This window comes from Cryptomeria japonica, chromosome 9, assembly GCF_030272615.1.
Source record: "Cryptomeria japonica chromosome 9, Sugi_1.0, whole genome shotgun sequence".
Classification (NCBI taxonomy): Eukaryota; Viridiplantae; Streptophyta; class Pinopsida; order Cupressales; family Cupressaceae; genus Cryptomeria; species Cryptomeria japonica.
The window spans coordinates 22,576,228-22,596,490 of NC_081413.1; the positions used below are offsets into that span (position 1 = coordinate 22,576,228).

At 33.6% G+C, this 20,263-nt stretch overlaps 1 protein-coding gene across 1 annotated transcript; it reads right to left on the reverse strand.

Moving 5' to 3' along the window:
* Positions 1-497: 497 nt before the first annotated feature.
* LOC131054934 (uncharacterized) lies at positions 498-3,897 on the reverse strand. Its single transcript, XM_057989536.2, has 3 exons — positions 3,219-3,897; positions 2,528-3,122; positions 498-2,271 (listed from the first exon to the last, which is right to left on the reverse strand). The coding sequence occupies exons 1-3, from the start codon at positions 3,895-3,897 to the stop codon at positions 498-500; spliced, it is 3,048 nt and encodes a 1,015-aa protein (XP_057845519.2).
* Positions 3,898-20,263: the final 16,366 nt, after the last annotated feature.

Sequence of the window (20,263 nt, forward strand, 5' to 3'; positions counted from 1 at the left end):
ATATTAGTTTGTCAATGTCATTACTATAATAATAATGAATTAGAGATTGTCTTATTAATCAAATCTCTACCATTTAATTTTAATATTTTCTTAAGTAACATAGTTCGCTATGGATAATTGTAACTAGATTAGGTTAGACAGAATTTGAGCTCTAAGAAATTGTAAGATCAAATAGAGTTGACTAAGTAAAATGAACATATATAAGATTCTATACTAGATCTAGAACTTTAAGTTGCCTGAAAGTGGTTTCATGTTTCTTGCACACTATAAGAACATCTGTTGGAGCATACATCAATCAGAATTCTCAATTATACATACGATATCTCTAAAATGAATTATAAAATGAATTTTAGAGTAGTACAATTTATCGCATTGAAGGAATTGTTCGAGTATACTTCAATAAGAATTGATAAAACGTATTGATGAATTGAATAATTGGAGTCATTGCCCGTCCACAGTATTACATTTCTTACAGAACTGGGGAAAAGGGTCGTTACTTATCCTATCCCACCGAACCAACCATAAGGACATCCACAAAGTAGTGTATGAGAAGGAAGACTGATACTTTTTGTGGCAGTAGATGAGCGTCTCCCTACATTAGACTTCTCAATGTCTAGAAGAATGCAAGAAATCAAATTACCAATAAAGGCTGTTTGGTTCCGATGTGAAACCCTCCCCCTAAACTCCTCCCTTTTCTCCTCACTTTCCTTTTTCTTCTCTTGCTCTTCCCTTACACCTCCATATTCTTCCAGTACTTTAGTATTTTTTCTTCCAATCTCTTCCAACACTTGGATCGCATTCTTAAGATCACTCATTTTTGCATTCAATTCTGCAATTTTGCCATCTTTTGTGTGAAGTAATGACTGTTTTATCGATATGTCCTTTTGTAAGAGTTGGTTTTCTTGATCAAGTTCAAGGGCTTCCTGTTTCACTGTTCTGTTCTCGATAACTAGATCTTCCTTAATTTTATCACTGTTTTCTGATAGAGATGTGAGTAATTGCCTCTCCCATGTTGCCAAATCGAGTATATCATCAGTGGAAACCCGTCTATAATCTTTCATCAGTGGAAGCCTGTTTTGAAGCTCATGAACTTGTCTCAATAAACCATTTTCTTGAATCAAAGGCACCTCCCTGCTTGCTGGCGTAGATCTAAGTGAGTTCCTCTCATTTTCAGTAATCAGTTCTTCCAATTTCAATTTCAGAGATTCATTTTCTGTAGTCAGTTCTTCAGTTGTCTTGCTCAATTTTTTTTGTTCATGGGTGATCAATTGCACTCGAGTTTGCAAGGCTTCCACTGTCTTTGCATTGCCCTCTGAGAGAGACATTAGGCTACATGTTTCATCTTCCATAGAGCTTAGTATATCATTATAATCTCCCAGATGTGCCTTCAAAAACTCACATTCAATGCACAATTCTACATATTCCTGGCTCAAAATTCTCCCTTCATTAGTCATCAAATCAAGGTTATTTTGCAGCCCTGCAACAGAGCCTTCAAAATTTGCCTTACAAGATTCCCACAAGCGGGTATCTTCTCTCATCTGCGCATGCAATTCCTTATTCCTATCGTTGCATTCTCTCAATTTGTTTTCCAACTCATCCTTTTCATCTGTTAAATGGGCCAACAGAAGTTTATATTCCTTGCTCAATATCCATTTCTCAGACTGCAGATCTGCAACTTTGTTTTCCAAATCAGCCTTACTACTAACCCATAGCCACTCGTTTTCTTCAATTTTTCTATTTAAATCCCCAATCCTATCATTGCATTCTTTCAACTTATTCTCTAACTGATTATTCTCTTCTCTTAGCACATTACATACTTCTTGGTCTTTTTCTCTCAAAATATTTGTTTTATCAAGCTCATTTTGTAGCCGTATAAAAGCCTTTTCCAGCTCATATTTTTTATATTCTGATTGAGAGCACCAATCCTCATGTTTATGGCTTAACATTGTCGCTTCATTAAGCTCATTTTGCAGTTTTGCAATTGTAACTTGAAATTCTCCCGTACAAGTAGCCAATTTTTCCTTTAATTGTTTAGTTTCATTAATGGATTGATTAAAATTATTTTGCAGCCCTGCAATAGAGTCTTCAAATTTCGCCTTACGAGCCTCCCACAAGCGGCAATATTCTCTCATCTGTGCATGCAATTCCTTATTCCTATCGTTGCATTCTCTCAGTTTGTCTTCCAACTCATATTTTTCATCTCTTAAATGGGCCCACAGAGCTCTATATTCCTGGATCAATGTCTTTTTCTCATACTGCGCATCTGCAAGTCTGCTTTCCAAACCCTCCTTATTACAAAACCCACAATAGCTCCTCTTCTTTAATTTTTGTATTTAATTTTGCAATCCTTCCATTGCACTGTTTCAACTTATGTCCTAACCGATTGTTTTCTTCCCTTAGCACATTACACTGCTCTTGGTCTTTTACTCTCAAAATCTTTGTTTCATCGACTTCATTTTGTAGTCGTCAAAGAGTCTTTTCCAACTCATTTTTTTCTTGTCCTGATTGAGACCACAAATATTCATACTTTTGGCTTAGTATTCTCGCTTCATTGAGATCATTTTGCAGTTTTGCAATTGTAACTTCAAATTCTCCCTTGGAAGCATCCCACATGTGCCTATCTTCAGCCAATTTTTCCTTTAATTGTTGAGTTTCATTAATGGATCGATTTAAATTATTTTCTAACTCAGCTTTTTCTCTACTTATTTCATTGCATAAGACTTGATTATGGTGGGCCAGAATCTTTGTTTCATTAAGCTTTTTCTGCAGCTTTACAATCATACCTTCTAAATTCACCTTACAAGTATCCCAAATGTAACCTTTTTCAGTCATTTTTTCATGTAATTCCTCATTCCTATTATTCATCTCTCGCAACTCCCCTTCCAATTTTATTTTTTCATGCCTTAATTGAATGCATGCTTCTTCATCTTTCAGGCTCAACACTTTTGTTTCATTGAGCTCATTTTGCAGCCCTGTAACAGTGGCTTCCAACTCTGTCTTAGAAGATTCCCACAAGCACCCAGTTTCAGACAATTTTGCTTTCAATTCTTCAGTCCCATCACTGTATTCTCTTACCTTACTTTCCAATTGATTATTTTCTTTCAGTAATTCAGAGCGCAATTCTTCATGTTTTTAAATCAAAATTCTTGCTTCGTTAAGATCACCATCCAGCTGTAAAACTCTTTCTTGCAAATCAGTTTTTTCTTGTCTCAGCTTACTGCACAGTTGTTCATGTCCTTGGCTGAATACTTTCGCTTCATTAAGTTCATTTTGTAGCTCTGAAACCTGGTTTTCCAACTTCTCCTTACAGGAATCCCATGACCGCTTATCCTCACTCATCTTTGTATTCAATTTCTTACTAGTATCATTGATTTTTTTGAGTTTATTTTCCATCTGAATTTTTTCTTGCCTCAATTTAGTCGACAATTCTTGTTGTTTCTGGCTATATTTTCTTTCTTCAAGAATTGCATTCTGCAGCTCCGCAAGTTTTCCTTTTAAATTCACCCTACATGAATCCCACAATCCCTGATCTTCAGCCATCTTTGTTTTTAACTTCATAGCACCATCATTGCATTTTTTCCACTCATTTTTGTCATTTCTGTAGCTAGTGTACAAGTCCTCGTGTTTCTGGCTCAATACATTTCTTTCCTTCTCTACAGTGTCAAGCTTAGTTTGTACCTCCACAATTGTTGCTTCCAGTTTTGTCTTGGAAGCATCCCACAAGCTTCTATATTCAGTCATTTTATCTTGTAATTCTTTAATCACATAATTGGATTTTTTCAAATTATTTTCCAGCTCATTTTTTTCTTTCGCTAATTGATCACACAATTTTACAAGATTCTCACTCAGTTGTTTTGTTTGATCAAGCTCACTTTTAAGCCCTTGTAATTCCTTCATCACATCACTGCTTTCTTTCTTTTCTATCATTCAGGCTTTTCAAATTTGTCTCCTCATCACTTTTGCTCTCTTTCCTGTCATCTTTTGCATTTACTGTTATTGATATTTGTTGACTAAGGCCCTGCAAATTTTTTGTACAGTCCCCTTGATTAGTTACCATATTACTACTATTTGAACTTCTTTGATTTGTTCAAAGGTTGAGATTTTCATTTTACCTGCTTGTTACTGCCCTTTGACTTCATTCCCTTTCCTCTTGCCATATTTCTCGACTCCTACAAACCCAATTTGACCACTTGTAATTTTCAAGACAAAAGATATCAATTAATAAACTTTGTAAACAATCAATTTTAGATATTGCACAAACTTTAAACAGATGTCAAGGAATTGTTTATATGTTACACTTAGCATGTAGTAAAATATTCTCTATATAATTTTATAATTTTGATTGTATATATGAAGCCACAATTGATGGAATTTTAAAACACATACCTAAATGTGATACTGTGCACCAACTTTCTTTGACAAAAAGTGTTCGGTAAAGAATGGAAGTCTGCAAATTATAATCGCTTCACCAACAAGTTAGCTCGATGGATGATTTTCAACAAAGAAATTGAGGATGATATATAGTGAGAAATTGCAGGTCTTGTTTGAGAAGGGTTGCGTCGCTTCGATTGAAAATTGATTCGTTCACGCAAGCTTTTATAAAACTTAAAATTCTATAAAGCAATTTTAAATTATAAGACAAGCAATTAATTTTTTGTTTGTAATTGTGAATAGCACATTAGAAAACTGCTTCTGAATAATAGAAAGAATATCTTGAAATGGCAAGAGGAAAGAGGCTATAATGTTATAGCATCTTTTATTAGCGTGCGGTGTGAATGTGGTAGAATGAGGGGTATTTAGGGAGGGAAGATGGTCAGTTATAAATAGTTTTGAATAAAAATTGCACAATTGTATTAGAAGGTAAGTTAAATATAATCAAAATTGTAATAAAAAAAAAATAGGATATTCTTCACTACAATATTTGTCGCGGATGATTTTCATTTTGCTCTACTTTTTTCATGCACATAGAGGCAACTATTTCCTCTTTATGGTGGGCATAGTAATTTTCACTTTTTTTTTGACTTTGCATCCTATCAAGTTCTATTAGTTGGGGATCATCTTGCCGTTTCACACTGCAAGAGGCCATGATCTGCATTCGAGAAGTGTTGATTAAAAGTACTAATAATCATAAGAGGGAGTCATTGTAGCATACGTACAAAACATCAATATAATATGACTAAGACATGCAATGTTGGAAGAAGTTGTTCCTACATATGTATACATCTATACAAACATGTGTATGTCTTTATGGTTGTTGTAATCTAATGGCCTTGTCAAAGCTATAATATAAGCATTGAATGGAAAATTGTAGGAAGTAAATTTTGCATTTTATAATTTAAGTAAACATGACATGTATGTGGGAATCTGACCTTAGCAATTTACATATTGTAATGTCCCCTTCTCAGTGATGTGCATTCAGTGGTCCATTGGCCTATTTTAGAGACTCGTAGGCTATTTGGAAAGGAGAATTAGGGTTTCCTATTTTATAGGAGGATTCTTTGGTGTTTTCAGGGGGTATATGTGGGAGTTTGATGGTTTGGATTCTGGATTCCTTCTGGGTTTTCATAGAGCTTTGAAATGGTTCGACATGCATCTACATCGGGTGACTTTTTCCTTACTATTTTTAGTAAGTGCGACGACTGCTCAGAATGTGGTTAAAATCACTTTGGAAACATTTACTATTTTTAGTAGTATGCTATTTTTAGTAAGTACTATTTTTAGCAGTTCTATTTTTAGCAGGATGTCAGCTGGTCTGTTCAGATGGCTATTTCCGGCAGGTCAATTTGAGTAGTTGGTCTTCTAGCAGTTTTTGGTGCTATTCTTGGCAAGGATTCTGTAGCTTAGCTCATATGACTATTTTTGGTAGTTCAGTTCAGAGCCCCAACTCAGTTCAGTTTTGGTGATTTCCAGCACTTCAGTCTCCAACTCAATTTGGCAATAATCAATATTTGAGGAGAAGGTACTTTTTATATATTAATATCTTAGGCATGAGGTATTAATATTTGATTATTCAATGGACGGACAACTTAGGAAGGGAGAAAATATTAATTTTATCTTAAGTCTATTTGGGCAAAATTTGCATATGACTTCAAGGGGGTCGTCATGGTGTTAATAAGTAAATTATAACTCAAGGCAAATGGGGCGATTTTCTGAGTATATTTCCTTTCTAATATTTTTTATTTGGAAGTAATAGTTGGGTGCCCACTTTACATTTTATTTTATGACACTTATATTTATTAAAAATGGTGATTTTGGGTGAATGTGAATTGGGCAAACTTGTGCAAGGAAATGAAATGAAATACAATGCTAAATATGAATGAAATGGAATGGCATTTGGTTTGGGCATATTTGGAGTGCATTTGAATTTGAATTTGGTGGGCAAAAAGTTATAAATAAGTGACTTGGGCTCTCATTTTGGTATCGAGAGAAAATATATCGTTATGCTGTCGAAATGACTCTAGACTTCTTTGAGGGTGAATACCTCCTAAATCTTTCCTTCCGGTTTTGAGTGTGAGACATCACTGCTAGTAGTGGTTCGAAGTTGTGAGCTATTTGGTGATTTTTGGGTGTGTTGTTGAAGAGTTGTGTGCTGTTAGTTTTTTTGGTGTTGTTGGTGTGTGTTGGCTGGAAGTGTATTTTTTTTGTAGCTATTTGCATGTTCAGTGCATCATTCTGGGTGACAGCTCGTTGGAAGCATATCAGAGAGATAATAATTCTCCTACATTGGTGTGCCATTTGGAGAACTCTCCAATTTACAGTTACAAATCGAACTATTCAACCAAAATACCATTTCTAGAATTGTCTTGGATTGCGTGCATCACAGTTATTTCTCTCCATTCACAGTTTTAAGGTTTTGATTTGAATTTTTATGTCATACGGTTCATTTGCATTTGGTTTGGCATGATTCCATTCAGGTTTGAGAGAGTTACAAGCATTTTAGTGGGTTTTGGGATGGTTGGTTTTGCATTTTCATTGTATCTGATTTCATAATAGCAAGTAATGTTTATTGTGAGAATGTGCTATTGAATTCTTGAGATATGTACTTCATTCTATCTTTGCAATAATTGCTTCAGTAGTACTGACCAATTCATTCTATGCTACATTTCCTGCTGAACAAGTGGAAGAGTATGGCTTAGCCGCCTGTATGTTTTGTAATCCTGCTTCGTCCTCCCACTGAGAAAGTGGTTGAGTGATATTGTTCTCCTGCAGAAATATGCAGTTGAGGGACAACTTTATTTAAAATTCCTCTCGCTGCATAACCGATAGAGTGGTTTGGTTTTTTTATGCTCTTGTTATCTTGGCTAGTTTACTGCCAAGTTCTTGTTCTTCATCTCGCTGAAAAGTGGAAAGGACTGGCTTGCCGCCCAGTATTGTACTTGCATTGTAATTTCCAGCAGATTAGTGAGCTAATGAACCCCTTATCACCGTATGCTCTAATCTTCCCACATTGGGCCCTTGGTGATCAAAAAGAGGAAGGGTCACTTTTCAGTAGCATTGGGATTATATTTCCTAACTTTAACGGGTGCATTGTAATATTTGTTGTTCTTGAAATTTGAAAAAATAAGTGGGCTTGAAAATTGAAAAAATAATTGGGAATATTGCGGATTAATAATCACAAGAGGGAGTCAATGTAGCACATGTACAAAACATCAATATAATATGACTAAGACATGCAATGTTGGAAGAAGTTGTTCCGACATATGTATACATCTATACAAACATGTGTATGTCCTTACAATTGTTGTAATCTAATGGTCTCGTTAAAGCTATAATATAAGCATAGAATGGAAAATTGTAGGAAGTAAATTTTGCATTTTATAATTTAAGTAAACATGACATGTATGTGGGAATATGACCTTGGGAGGACATGTTGAATAGAGTACAAGCGAAACAAAAAATATTGTAACAAGTAAATTTCCATTTTATGAAATAGATGTGTGTGGTATACCTTTGGAGATTTAAACCAAGAAATTTGCATATGTGTATCTCAGAAAAAATGTTTATAATCTAATGTTCAAAGAGAATCTATCTTGTACTATATGTGTGTATCTCTTGTTGTATTAGGAGACACACCTATTTTTAATGGCAAAAATAGTTATTTTTGGGCACCTTCTTGTTTTTGTTTTTAATTTGGAAGTTTGATTTCTTATTTGTCTCTCATTAAACCTATATGCATAGACTTAAGAATGCAATTAAAAGAATGGCATGGTTCATTAGGGAAAATATTTTTTTATTCTTTTTTAAATTGAGAAATATCATATATTTTCTAATCATAATGGTGATTTAGTTAACAATAATAATTCATAGATTAAAACACTCATCTCCCTTAATTATTTTATGCAAGGTTCACGTAAATACTTAATTCTAAACCTTGCATAGATTAGAGAATAATTCTTGCCCCTTTTTCTTAAATTGATTAAATTAGTGAAAGTATTCTAATACTTAATTAGATCTTGGCACATAATTCCTCAAACAAAAATGCTAATTAACCAACATAATATAAAAATATATATCCTTCTTATACTCTTAGCTTAAAGTGGAAGACCATTAAGGAGAGTTTATTAAAAACACCCCTAAAACTAGACATAATAACTATTATTTTATTTTATTTTTAAGGTAAAATTTTTAATGTGAACGGTGACACAAAAGCAACATGTCCTATGGTACCATGTGGGTTGGGGGGAGAATAGACCTCATGACCTTGTGCTCTACCATTGGAAGCTCTTGCTGATTGAGCTAGGCTCCGAGCCCAACAATGACAATTATTTAATTAAAATCATTAATTCATAATAATTCATGCAATTTTCTTATACTTACTTTTCATTTTCTTTAAATTGGGAGGAGGACCCCACTTATTAAATTAATTTTTTGTTAACAAATAGAAAACAAAATGAAAAATATTCAATATTGAGGAACATGAATTATGTCTTCCACATGGCATTATAAGGGAAGCAAACAAAAATACAATTCTTCTTCATGAGAAACGGACTTGAACTAATTTAGAAAACAAACCACCACTACATATGAACTTGGTTTAAAACAAGATAAATTGGCATAGCTTTAAAACAGAACAATCTAGAACCACTAAGAATTATGTATGTGAAATTTAATCAAACTAAGAAAATGTACTTTATGAGTTTTTGCTAAGAAGAGTCTATCCACTCTTTTACACAAAAGATGTATATGAAGTGCTCCTTTATGTAACATGGTGAAAATGTGAAGTACAATTTAGGGTTAAAATGAAAGGTTAATGTAATCTAGAAAGAATTGAAGAGAAATCATATTGTAATATATTATTCCCCTAATGTTAGGATACTTAATTACCTTTAGTTACACTTTTATTTCTCTTAGTGAATCCTTGGTCTACTACTATTTTATCAAAATTTGTTTATACCTAGAACAACCTAACAAGGGGATGTACCTCTAAATCTAGCCACTATTCATACCAACTATGTGATTCTTAGAAAATTAATAAGTTATAAAAAAAAATATTAAAGGTGTGGCCAAAATGCTATAGGTGAAACCCTAATCACTTTTTCATATCCTTTTCTGAGAAATTGAAACAAATACCAAAATTTAGGAGGGATTGTGGAAGGAGCATGAATAGAGATGACCTAGATTTCACTATATAATTATGTTGGCATGTGTTTTTCATTGATGTCAAATGGCGAGCTTGCTTGTCAAAGGTATATGTTGGCAAGGAAGACATTGTAGCAAGGTTGAGATATGAAATTTGTGTTTGTTGGTAGCACCTTTATCAGGATTGGCAAGATGAAGTTCTAATGCTCAGAAGGTATTTAGGGTTTAGTGACTAAGGGTTTGCAATGTGATTTTAATATTCTATCTTAATGGAAACAAGAACTAATCAATGGCAACAAGAACTAGTCAATGGGGACATGAACTAGTCAATAGGGACGAGAACTTTTAAGAAATACAACAAATAGCATAACATCAAATTAAAAATTCAAATGACTTCTAAGGTCACATTTAAGGTTGATGTTTCATCTTTCAAAGGTGTGGGTATGAATATTTAATATTAATTTTTAAAATATCAATGGCTATTTCTTATGAGAAGATCTATGATAAAATGTTAAATAATTTTACCAAGATGAGAAGGGAAAGGAAAATCCTCTAACTATGTGAAGGTGCCCCCTAGGAAGAGACCTAAACCTTCATGAGATATTTCTAGGTTGTTTCATTAAAATTATATTAGGCATGTTAGACAAAAAAACAAAAAATATATGATTAGATACTGAGATAACAATATTTCATTGGTATGGGAAACAAGTTGTGTCATTCTAGATATCCATATGATAGGGTGATGATCACTTAGATATGGAATATATTTGGTTGGTATGGGTAGAAAGTTTTGTTATTCGAGATAGCCATATGATAGGGTGATGATAGCTTATATCAAAAAATGATTTTGCCAATATAGGTAACAAGTTGTGTTATGCTAGATAGCCATGCAATAGGGTGATCATAGATTGATTAGTGGTTTGGATCCTACAAAGGCAACATATAATAAGATCAAGTGGATTGGCCCTCACAAAGGTGACACATATTAAGATAATTAGGATAGATAATACAAGTTGCAAATGTAGACATGCAAAAATGTAGAGATATGATAGCCCCCTTTTACAATGCTATGCATGAAACACATGTGATTTTAAGGAGAAGAGATGTTGTGTCACTTCAACATAGCGAGATGTTTACATGGAATGTCACCATACAATAGATGACACACAATACCCACAACATCAATAATAAATAAAGAGACTAGGGGATCCACTCATTCGATGTTAGAACTCATAGAAATAAAATTAAATAATGTGTATGGTTGCATATGGGTTACTCATCATGGTCTAAAGTGTATGCATTTGAAGAAGGCACGTGAAAGAAAAGATAAAATCAAAACTTGGGTCAACATGAAAGAGAGTCTAAATACCCACATTGCTTTGCATTGTCTCCAAATATCAAAAAATAAGATACAATAAATAGAAGAAGGGCGATTAACAAATGAAAGAATGTTACAACAAATAATATCCTATTTCCAAGCACCTATAGAGTGACATGGGTCCTTCGGAGGAGAACAAAAATATAAAGACAATAATCTCCCCTATCTCCATTCACCAATGAAGTAACTCGATTCCTTAAAATGGGTACAAAATAGATAAAGAAAGCATGGGGGAATACATACAAGCACACCCTAATATAAAAGATAAAGAAAAAGAGGTACTATCCTATAGGTTTTGCACTAGTAGGTCATTGTCCTCCCAATCTTGATAATATGAGGAGAGAGGTCGTGACTATAGAGGGATTACAATGAGGGTAGCACTAGGCACAAAATTAATAGCAAGAGCCAAGGATGATGTAGCTTCCACATTCTCATCTAAAAGTTACTGAGAGTCAAGGGTCAACAATTGTGTCAAAATCATAGCATCGGGATATCATCTAAAGAATCAACAAATATCCATTCGTAGAAGAGGTAGATAATGCAACTCGAGCTGATGAAATAGGAGTCAAGATATCAAATTCTAGAAGAGGTGTGAAGAAAAACTTCAGAGATGGTGGAACCTTCTCAAAAATTCAAATAGATGTAGATGGAGAAACATGCATCAAAACAGATAAATAAACTGAAATAGAGGTCATTGGAGCTTGTTTTCAATGACAAAACTTGGGTATGGGGCCCTACTCAAATGTATGCAAACATTAAGGAAATATTTTCACATGAGTCATACGATCACCTTTTCCATTATAAAGCTCCAATCGATGGAAGTGTTTAGGGGGGACAACATGAACAATATCATTAGATAATGGGCTCACTACATCCAATGTGGGAACATTATACTTTAATAGGTTCATGGAAGCTATTTTTTGTTCCAAGTACGACATGGTTTGAGCTAGGCTATTAATGGTTGCTTCAGTGGATGGGTTGAAATCAGACATGTTTGATTGGGATGGAAGAGTAACATGTTTTGTAGGAGTAAAACATGTCATTTCATTATCATTACAATAACAACCATCAAGTAAAGTCTTTTTTGGTAAAAATCATCAAGTGCATTGATGCACCAAAAATTAGCAAAATTTGTTATGATAGGATGAAATTTTTAATGTGACCGGTGACACAAGAGCGACATGCCCTATGGTACTATGTGGGTTGGGGAGAGACTAGACTTCATGACCTCATGCTCTACCATTGGAAGCTCTTTCCAATCGAGCTAGGCTCCTAGCCCTATAATGAGACTAGACTTCATGACCTCATGCTCTACCATTGGATTTTCTTATACTTACTTTTTAATTTATTTAAATTGGCAAGAGGACCCCAACTATTAAATTAATTTTTTGTTAAGGAAAGAAAACAAAACTAAAAATATTCAATATTAAGGAACATGACTTATGTCCTCCACATGGTATTATAAGGGAAGCAAACAAAAATACAATTCTACTTTAGAAATAAACTTAAACTAATTTAGAAAACAAACCACCTCTACCTATGAACTTGGTTTAAAACAAGATAAATTAGCATAGCTTTAAAACAAAACAAACTAGAACCACTAAGAATCATGTATGTGAAATTTAATTAAACTAAGAAAATGTACTTTATGATTTTTTTCTAAGAAGAGTCTATCCACTCTTTTATACAAAAGATGTGTATCAAGTTCTCCTTTATGTAACATGGTAAAAACGTGAAGTACAATTTAGGGTTAAAATTAAAGGTTAATGTAATCTAGAAAGAATTGAAGAGAAATCATATTGTAATATATAATTCCACTAATGTTAAGATACTTAATTACTTTTAGTTACCCTTTTATTTCTCTTAATGAATCCTTGGTCTACTGTTATTTTTTCAAAATTTGTTTATACCTAAGACAACCTAACAAGGGGATATGCCTCTAATTCTGGACACTATTCATACCAACTACGTGATTCTTAGAAAATTAATAAGTTATAATTAAAAAAAAAGAAAATTAAAGGTGTGGCCCAAATGCATTAGGTGAAACCCTAATCACTTTTTCATACCCCTTTCTCAGAAAATGAAACAAAGGCCACAATTTAGGCGGGATTGTGGAAGAAGCATGAATATAGATGACCTAGGTTTCACTATATAATTATGTTGGCATGTGTTTATCGTTGATGTTGACAACGAAGACATTGTAGCAAGGTTGAGATATGAAATTGTTGTTTGTTAGTAGCAAGATGAAGTTATAATTTTAAGAAGGTATTTAGGTTTTAGTGACTAAGGGTTACTAATGTGATTTTAAAATTCTATCTTAATGGCAATGTGACCTAGTCAATGACAACAAGAAGTAGTAAATGGGGATAGGAATTAGTCAATAGCGATGAGAAATTTAAGAAATACAATAAAAATCATAAAATCAAATGAAAATAAAAATAATAATTGAAATGACTTGTAAGGTCATATTTAAGGTCAATGTTTCATCTTTCAAAGGTGTGAGTATGAATATTTAATATTAATTTTAAAAATATTAATGACTATTTCTTGTGAGAAGATTTTGATGGGTAGTTACCAGTTCTATTTTGCATGTAACAAATTTTGCTATTTTTGGTGCATCAATGCACTTGATGATTTAAACAAAAAAATAATATACTTGATGGTTGTTATTGTAATGAGAATGAAATGACATTTTTTACTCTTGCAAATACTTGTTGAAGATTAAAGTGGAATATTAACCTTGCATATGCAAGATTGTAAAGAAGTATTTCAGTATGCACACCATGTTTCTTATTGTGGATGAAACAAATTAATCAAATAATTTTACTCTGAATAGAGTAACCCTTTGTATCCATGTTTATTGTTGCAGATAAAATAAGGTGATCAGTGAATTGTATTGAAAATAGAGTCTCATATAAGTAGAGTATTGTGCCTCTTATTGAGTAGGTTCTCTTATTTCCTCATACATTTTCAATGAGATTGTAATCAGTGATATTCATAGCCACTTAGATATAATAGTAATCATTTTTATAGTTCTTTTTAACCATTCTAGGGTTTTCCACTCAAATATTTGTGTCATGTGATATGCATATGTGACTCTTGAGTTATACAGAATGATAGATACCTTGATGCTATTGTTATTTTCTTCTATGAAGTGATATATGTTTGGGAGCTATTGTTTTAATTATTTATTTGTTAAATTTGTTGAATAAATTGACCACTAATTCAGTTCCCTCCCACTCTCAGTGGTTTGAAGTATTCCAACAAGTGGAATCAGAGCAGTGGGGCTTCAATTAGTGAACCTCGGTTATAGCATGTGCATTCATGGAATACTAAAAAGAATCCTCTATTTTCAAACAATATTGCCATAAACTCCTTTTTTTTATCTCGCTCCCAATACACAACCCAAATTAAAAGCCCTATTTTTCACCAAATACTGTATTTTTTCATATCTGAAATTAAAAACCCCGCTATTTTTACCAATAGGCAATATATTGTACCCTCATTTTTTGGATATTAAAACCCCCAATATGAATGCACATGATATAATATTTCCTAGATAGTGAAGCCCCTAGGAATTAGAGCAGTCTAGTTCCTTGTAGACGACTAACAACCTTAGGTTGATCTTGGTAGAGATACTTGTATTTATGGAACAAGAAGATTCTTTAGTTGCAGAAACACCTCTATTTGATGGTATTGATTATTCCTTTTGGAATGTTAGAATGCAAACCTATTTAATTTCTCTATGAGTTGATGTGTGGAGTTCATTTGTAAATTGTTATATTGTTCCTACTACTATACCCATTGATGTTGCTAGAAAAAGGGAATACGGAATTGATGCCAGGGAAAAGAATGCTATAATTGAAGTGGCTTTTCTAAAGAAGTCTTTGTCAAGGTTGTTGTGGCATCCTAAATTGTACTACCTTACAATTTTTAGTTCATTTGAGCCCTCACCTTATCATTTGTGCCCCTAGGCCTGATGAGGACCTAATTATGCTCATGTCAGGCAAATTTTACTTCATATTGACCTTATACATAATTTAAACCCTTTTCCTAGCCCCAAAATTTGGTAGGACCAAGGTGTGGTACCCTGGTCCCCCATAGGACCAAGGCATGGTTCCTTGGTCCTCCCAATTAGGACCATACTTTGGGCCCCTTGGCCATTTGAAAAATTGAGTGAAAAATCTATCCCTATGTCAGCTCATGTCAGAAAATTAATATATTTTAACTAGCAAGTATAAAATGAGGCTTTCCCCTCCCATTTGATAAACATATTCATATCCAAAAATCATATTGGTCAACCAATTCAAGGAATCAAGTATTAAAATTTAAGTAAGCAAGCAATTAGTCTTCCTTCAAGCATTGGAGCATCAATAAGGTCAAGATTCAAGCATTGGAGTTGACATTCATGCTCGATGTTTTTGAATACCCTATAAAACACTAATTCTACGTGGAGATAAAAAAATCTTCACAAGTAGGTATGTCATTTGTGTTTTTTAGTCATTATTTAGCATCTCCCTCAAAAGAAGAACCTTTCCATTACTGCAATTCAATTATCTTTCATTTCTATTTCATGGTTAATTCGAAAACCGAGGTTTGAATTAGGCAACCCCCTATTACCAACGTATTTCCCCTTCTTTTTGTTTGTAGGAACTAGGCATGGAATTACGATCTTCAAAATGCACATTATTTAAAGTGGTGATTCGATCCCCCATTGGAGTGTGAAAAATTTGGAGGACCAAGGCGACCACCACCACGATCTTGCCATTTTAGGAGCTCTTTTGGGGAATAGGTCTAAATCTTCTTTCATTGCTAAGATCTAGGTTTGTGGCTCAATCCCGCAACTATATCTTACTATTTATGCATCTTCTACTTAGATTTCTAGCACTTTTACCCTAATTTTAGCAATTTAACTTACAAAAGAGGATTTATTAATTCACATCAACACCCTCACCCAACCCAACCAAAATTCTTAGTCCTAATTATTACTAGTTTGTGACTAGATCTATTGGATTGGAACCCTCTTTTGAATGTAATGGTCTTAAGTCTAAAATTAGTTGTTTCTTCCTTATGTGGTGGAAAACCTAGGTAATTTTTCACCATTACATTTTGGTGAACCCGACTCCTTACACTTGCAATTCTCATTTTTGTTTTTATATATGAGTGTTTATGCAATTTCAAATTTTAATTTACATTTGAAAGTTTAAATTTTAAAAAAATTAGAGGTTAAATTGAAAAAAACCCTAATTTTTCATTATAAAATTAAGCTTGTGGGTTGTCTAATATGGATTTATCATTTCAAATCTGATTATTCATTTAATTTAAACTTCATATTTTCCCTCCTAGATCTCTTTTTCAAATTGAATTATATAAATTAAAAAAACCCTAATTTATAATTCTAAAATTTACCCTGTGGGTTGCATAAAGCTTCAATTTAATTTCTATGAATGCATTTCTCTTTCAAATTCACAAATTAAATTGCTTAATTAATTGTTTAATCAATCCTTTTCATAAAATTTTGTATTTCTTAATCATAATTTTAAAATTCAAATTCATAGTCCCCTCATTTGTACATGATTTTTACTACTATTAGTCCTACCTATAATATTCCCATGAGAAGAAGTTATAGAATTAAGGCTTCCCAAGATTTAATCACTAAGGATATGGAGCCTAAATTTGGATAACTTGTTTCATGAGAATGTGGATGGTTCTTCTATTCCAACAAACGATGTCATTTATCCCTATTCTTTACATAATTCTCATGATGAGGGTGAATCACTAACTAGGGTGTTCATCGACCAATTGGAGAAGATTGACAATGAACTGGAAAATCTTCAACAATGGATGAGTCAACAATACTTAGAAAGTGAGGCTATCCCATTGATTGAAGGATTAAAAAGAATGGTTCAAAGTGATAAAATTGGTGTTGATTTGTTGCATGGCCTTGCTCATATTGTTGACACTAATATTATACCTTTGAAATTTTTTGTTGAAACCCTTGGTTACACTCAGTCTCCTACTAAAGTTAATCATTTGATTCCCATGCTTACTTATATACCTAGTGTGCCTACTTTCACTTCCAACATCATGGCTACTTCCACACAAAATTTTATCCCTACACATGCTAGTCAAGGGGGCAATACTAATAATAAAAACTCTTTCATCCCTCCTTTTGTGAGTCTTCCATTTATTACCTAATCATCTCCCATACCTACCTATCATAGTGTTCCACCTCCTTATTCTCAACCTTCTCCTTTATTGAACAATGTTACTCTTCCATCCCAATCAAACATGTCTAATTTTAACCCATCCACCGAAGCAACTATTAATAACCTATCTCAAACCATGTTATCCTTGCAACAAAAAATAACTGCCATTAACCAATTAAAGTATAATATGCCCACATTTGATGTAGCAAGCCCATTATCTAATGATATTGTTCATGTTTTCCCCCCTAAAAATTTATAAGTCCATCAATTGGAGCTTTATAAAAGAAAAGGTGATCCTGTGACAAATGTGAAACATTTCCTTAACCTTTGCATAAATTTGAGTAGGGAACCATGCCTAAGTTTTTTCATTGAAAGAAAGATCCAATGACCTCAATTTTAATTTCTTTGTCTGTTTTGATGCATGTTTCTCCATCTACATCTATTTGCATTTTTGAGAATGGTCCACCTTCTCTGAAGTTTGTCTTCCCCCCTCTTCTAGACATTAGTAATCTGGCTCCTATTTCATCACCTCAAGTCAAGTTAGCTACCTCTTCTACTAAGGGACATTTGTTGACTCTTGAGAGTCCATATTCCGATGCTATGATTTTCCAATAATCATTGACCCTTGACTCTCAGTAAATTTTAGATGAGAATGTGGAAGCTACATCATCCTTGGCTCTTGCTACTAATGTTGTGCCTAGTGCTGCCCTCATTGTCATCCCTCTATAGTCACCACATATCTCCCCATTTGACCAAGATTGGGAGGAAAATGGCCTACTAGTGTAAAACCTGTAGGATAGTACTTGTATATGTTCCCCCATGCTTTCTTTATCTATTTTGTACTCCCTTTAAGGACCCAAGTTACTCCATTAGTGAATGGAGATAGGGGAGATGATTTTCTTTATATTTTTGTGCTCCTCTAATGGACCCAAGTCACTTTAGAGGTGCTTGGAAATAGGAAATTATCAGTTGTAACATTATTTCATTTGTTAATCACCATTCTTATATTTGTTGTATCTTAATTTTTGACATTTGGGGATGATGAAAAGCAATGTGGGTATTTATGTTCTCTTCCATGTCGACCCAATTTTTTATTTTATCTTTACTTCTATGTGCCTTCTTGAAATCCATACAGTTTTTAGACCTGATAGTTCTGATACTTAATCTTAAGTACAGATGCCAAGCTAATAAGATGAGAGGGGGGGTGAATCATACAAACTCAATCTTCCATAAAATCATCAGATTCAACCTAGGTAACATATACTTTAGTAATATAACCAAAACTGCTAAACATGCAAACTCAAAAGCATATAAACATCATAATCCTCATAACACCAGATTTAACGTGGAAACCCAAATAGGGAAAAACCGCTGTGGGATTTCAGACCCACTAAGAAATATACTCTTCTAGATTATGCTCGGTTAAAAGAAAATCCTATTAAAGATTACAAACACATTGCTAGATGTGACCTGGTTAAGGGATTTCCCTCAGATTTGTTAGGATCTTCACCTTGTTAGAAGTGACCTTGTTAAAGGATTTCAAACACTCAATCAGAATGTCACCTTGCTAGAGGGTTTTACAAATAAGACTGTTAAGTCCACTCGGTTAAGAGATTTTCTGTCACTTCACAAAATAACAATAATAAAAATCTATTTGCAACTTCACATCTAAAATGCTAAAGCAGATTCTTATTTGTTCAATAAAATATAGACATAGAACTAATCTTGTCCATCTACTAGGCTCTATACTCCATTATTCAAATAGGTCTTCAAGCTTCTGTGCTCAGTAATCACTATGTAGCATCCCTGTGCATACACTTGCCCGCATACATTGTTTATCAACAGTTCCTTATTTATAAACAATTTGCCAACCGCTTAATCTCCTTGATCACATTTCCCATGATCAATCATAGCCATCAGATCTTCAAACTTTGACCAGGTTCAATGTATCCTTCGATCTGAAAATGTTTTACCCCACCTTGGAACTTGCATACATTTCTTGGAACTTGTGCTAGGGTATTACGGTTCAATCTGAGATGTAGATCTTCCTGCCAATTTTCCTTTGCCATAGATTCTTTAACAAACTTCATTCATGGCATACCAATCATTTAATCATAGCCAGCTCATCAACTTCCTTCATTAAATAATAATTGTATTCATTCAATGCATTCTGTTATTACTCGGTTGCAACTCGGTAAATACTAAACTTCACTCAGTAGACATACCGCCTTCATTAACCGATAGCGATAACCTTAGGGTTTACCGACTAGGTTCTTTACTTGGTGACATAGTGTAGTATTAACCTTACAATCAATAACATATGTATAATATTAAAACAATCTAAACATAATGATCTCATCATTGTCTAACTCGGTAATAGTTTCCCATTGAATAACTTATTTCTCCCCTTATTCATCATATTCTTTCTGTGTCTTTTACCGACATCTTTATACTCATCAAATCATACTTCTCAAGATATGGCAACATCATACTAAATTAGAAAATCAATTTCTTGACATCAATGACAAAATATTAATATTAAGATAGTAAATATCCTTAATCAATTATATCCATAATCATCAACAACCTTCTTAATATCCTTATTGAAATGCCAACAATCTCCCCCTTTGGCATTGATGGCAAAACCAATTGATTTGACCTAATTGATTAAGATTGTTGTTCGATTTTGAAATGCTAAAATTCTCTCCACCTGTCATCACAATTCTCCCCCATACACTAGTCTTCTCCTCTTTTCTTTAGTCTTCTCCCCCTTTGACAACAATGCCAACAAGTAAAGAACCTAATTTCGTCCTGTATGAAGTGATTTCCTGCTGTTGTGTGTCAATTTAGTCTTGGTCAGAGCATTTTGTCTTCAATTCCTATTCCCTATATTATTTCTTGTATTGTTTCTTGCACACCTTTAGAAAACATCCTAAAGTGTGTAAATCAGCATCAACTCCTAAAAGATATTCTGTAGAGTCATCGAATTGATGCTTTCACTGAACTCGGTCAGTGAGTAGAAGATAGGGGTAGGACCCCTAACTTACTTCTAAGATACTCAAAAGTGTCCCTTAGTAGTGGCTTGGTGAAGATATCT

Excerpts from the sequence above, each read along its gene's own strand:
- LOC131054934 (XM_057989536.2), bottom strand. The coding sequence starts at position 3,897 with ATGAAGGAATTACAAGGGCTTAAAAGTGAGCTTGATCAAACAAAACAA. Across the intron at positions 3,123-3,218 it reads AGGACATGAACAACTGTGCA|AATTGCGCTCTGAATTACTG; the intron begins GTAAGCTGAGAC and ends AAAAACATGAAG. Across the intron at positions 2,272-2,527 it reads GCGAGAATACTAAGCCAAAA|ACTTGCAGATGCGCAGTATG; the intron begins GTATGAATATTT and ends TTTGGAAAGCAG.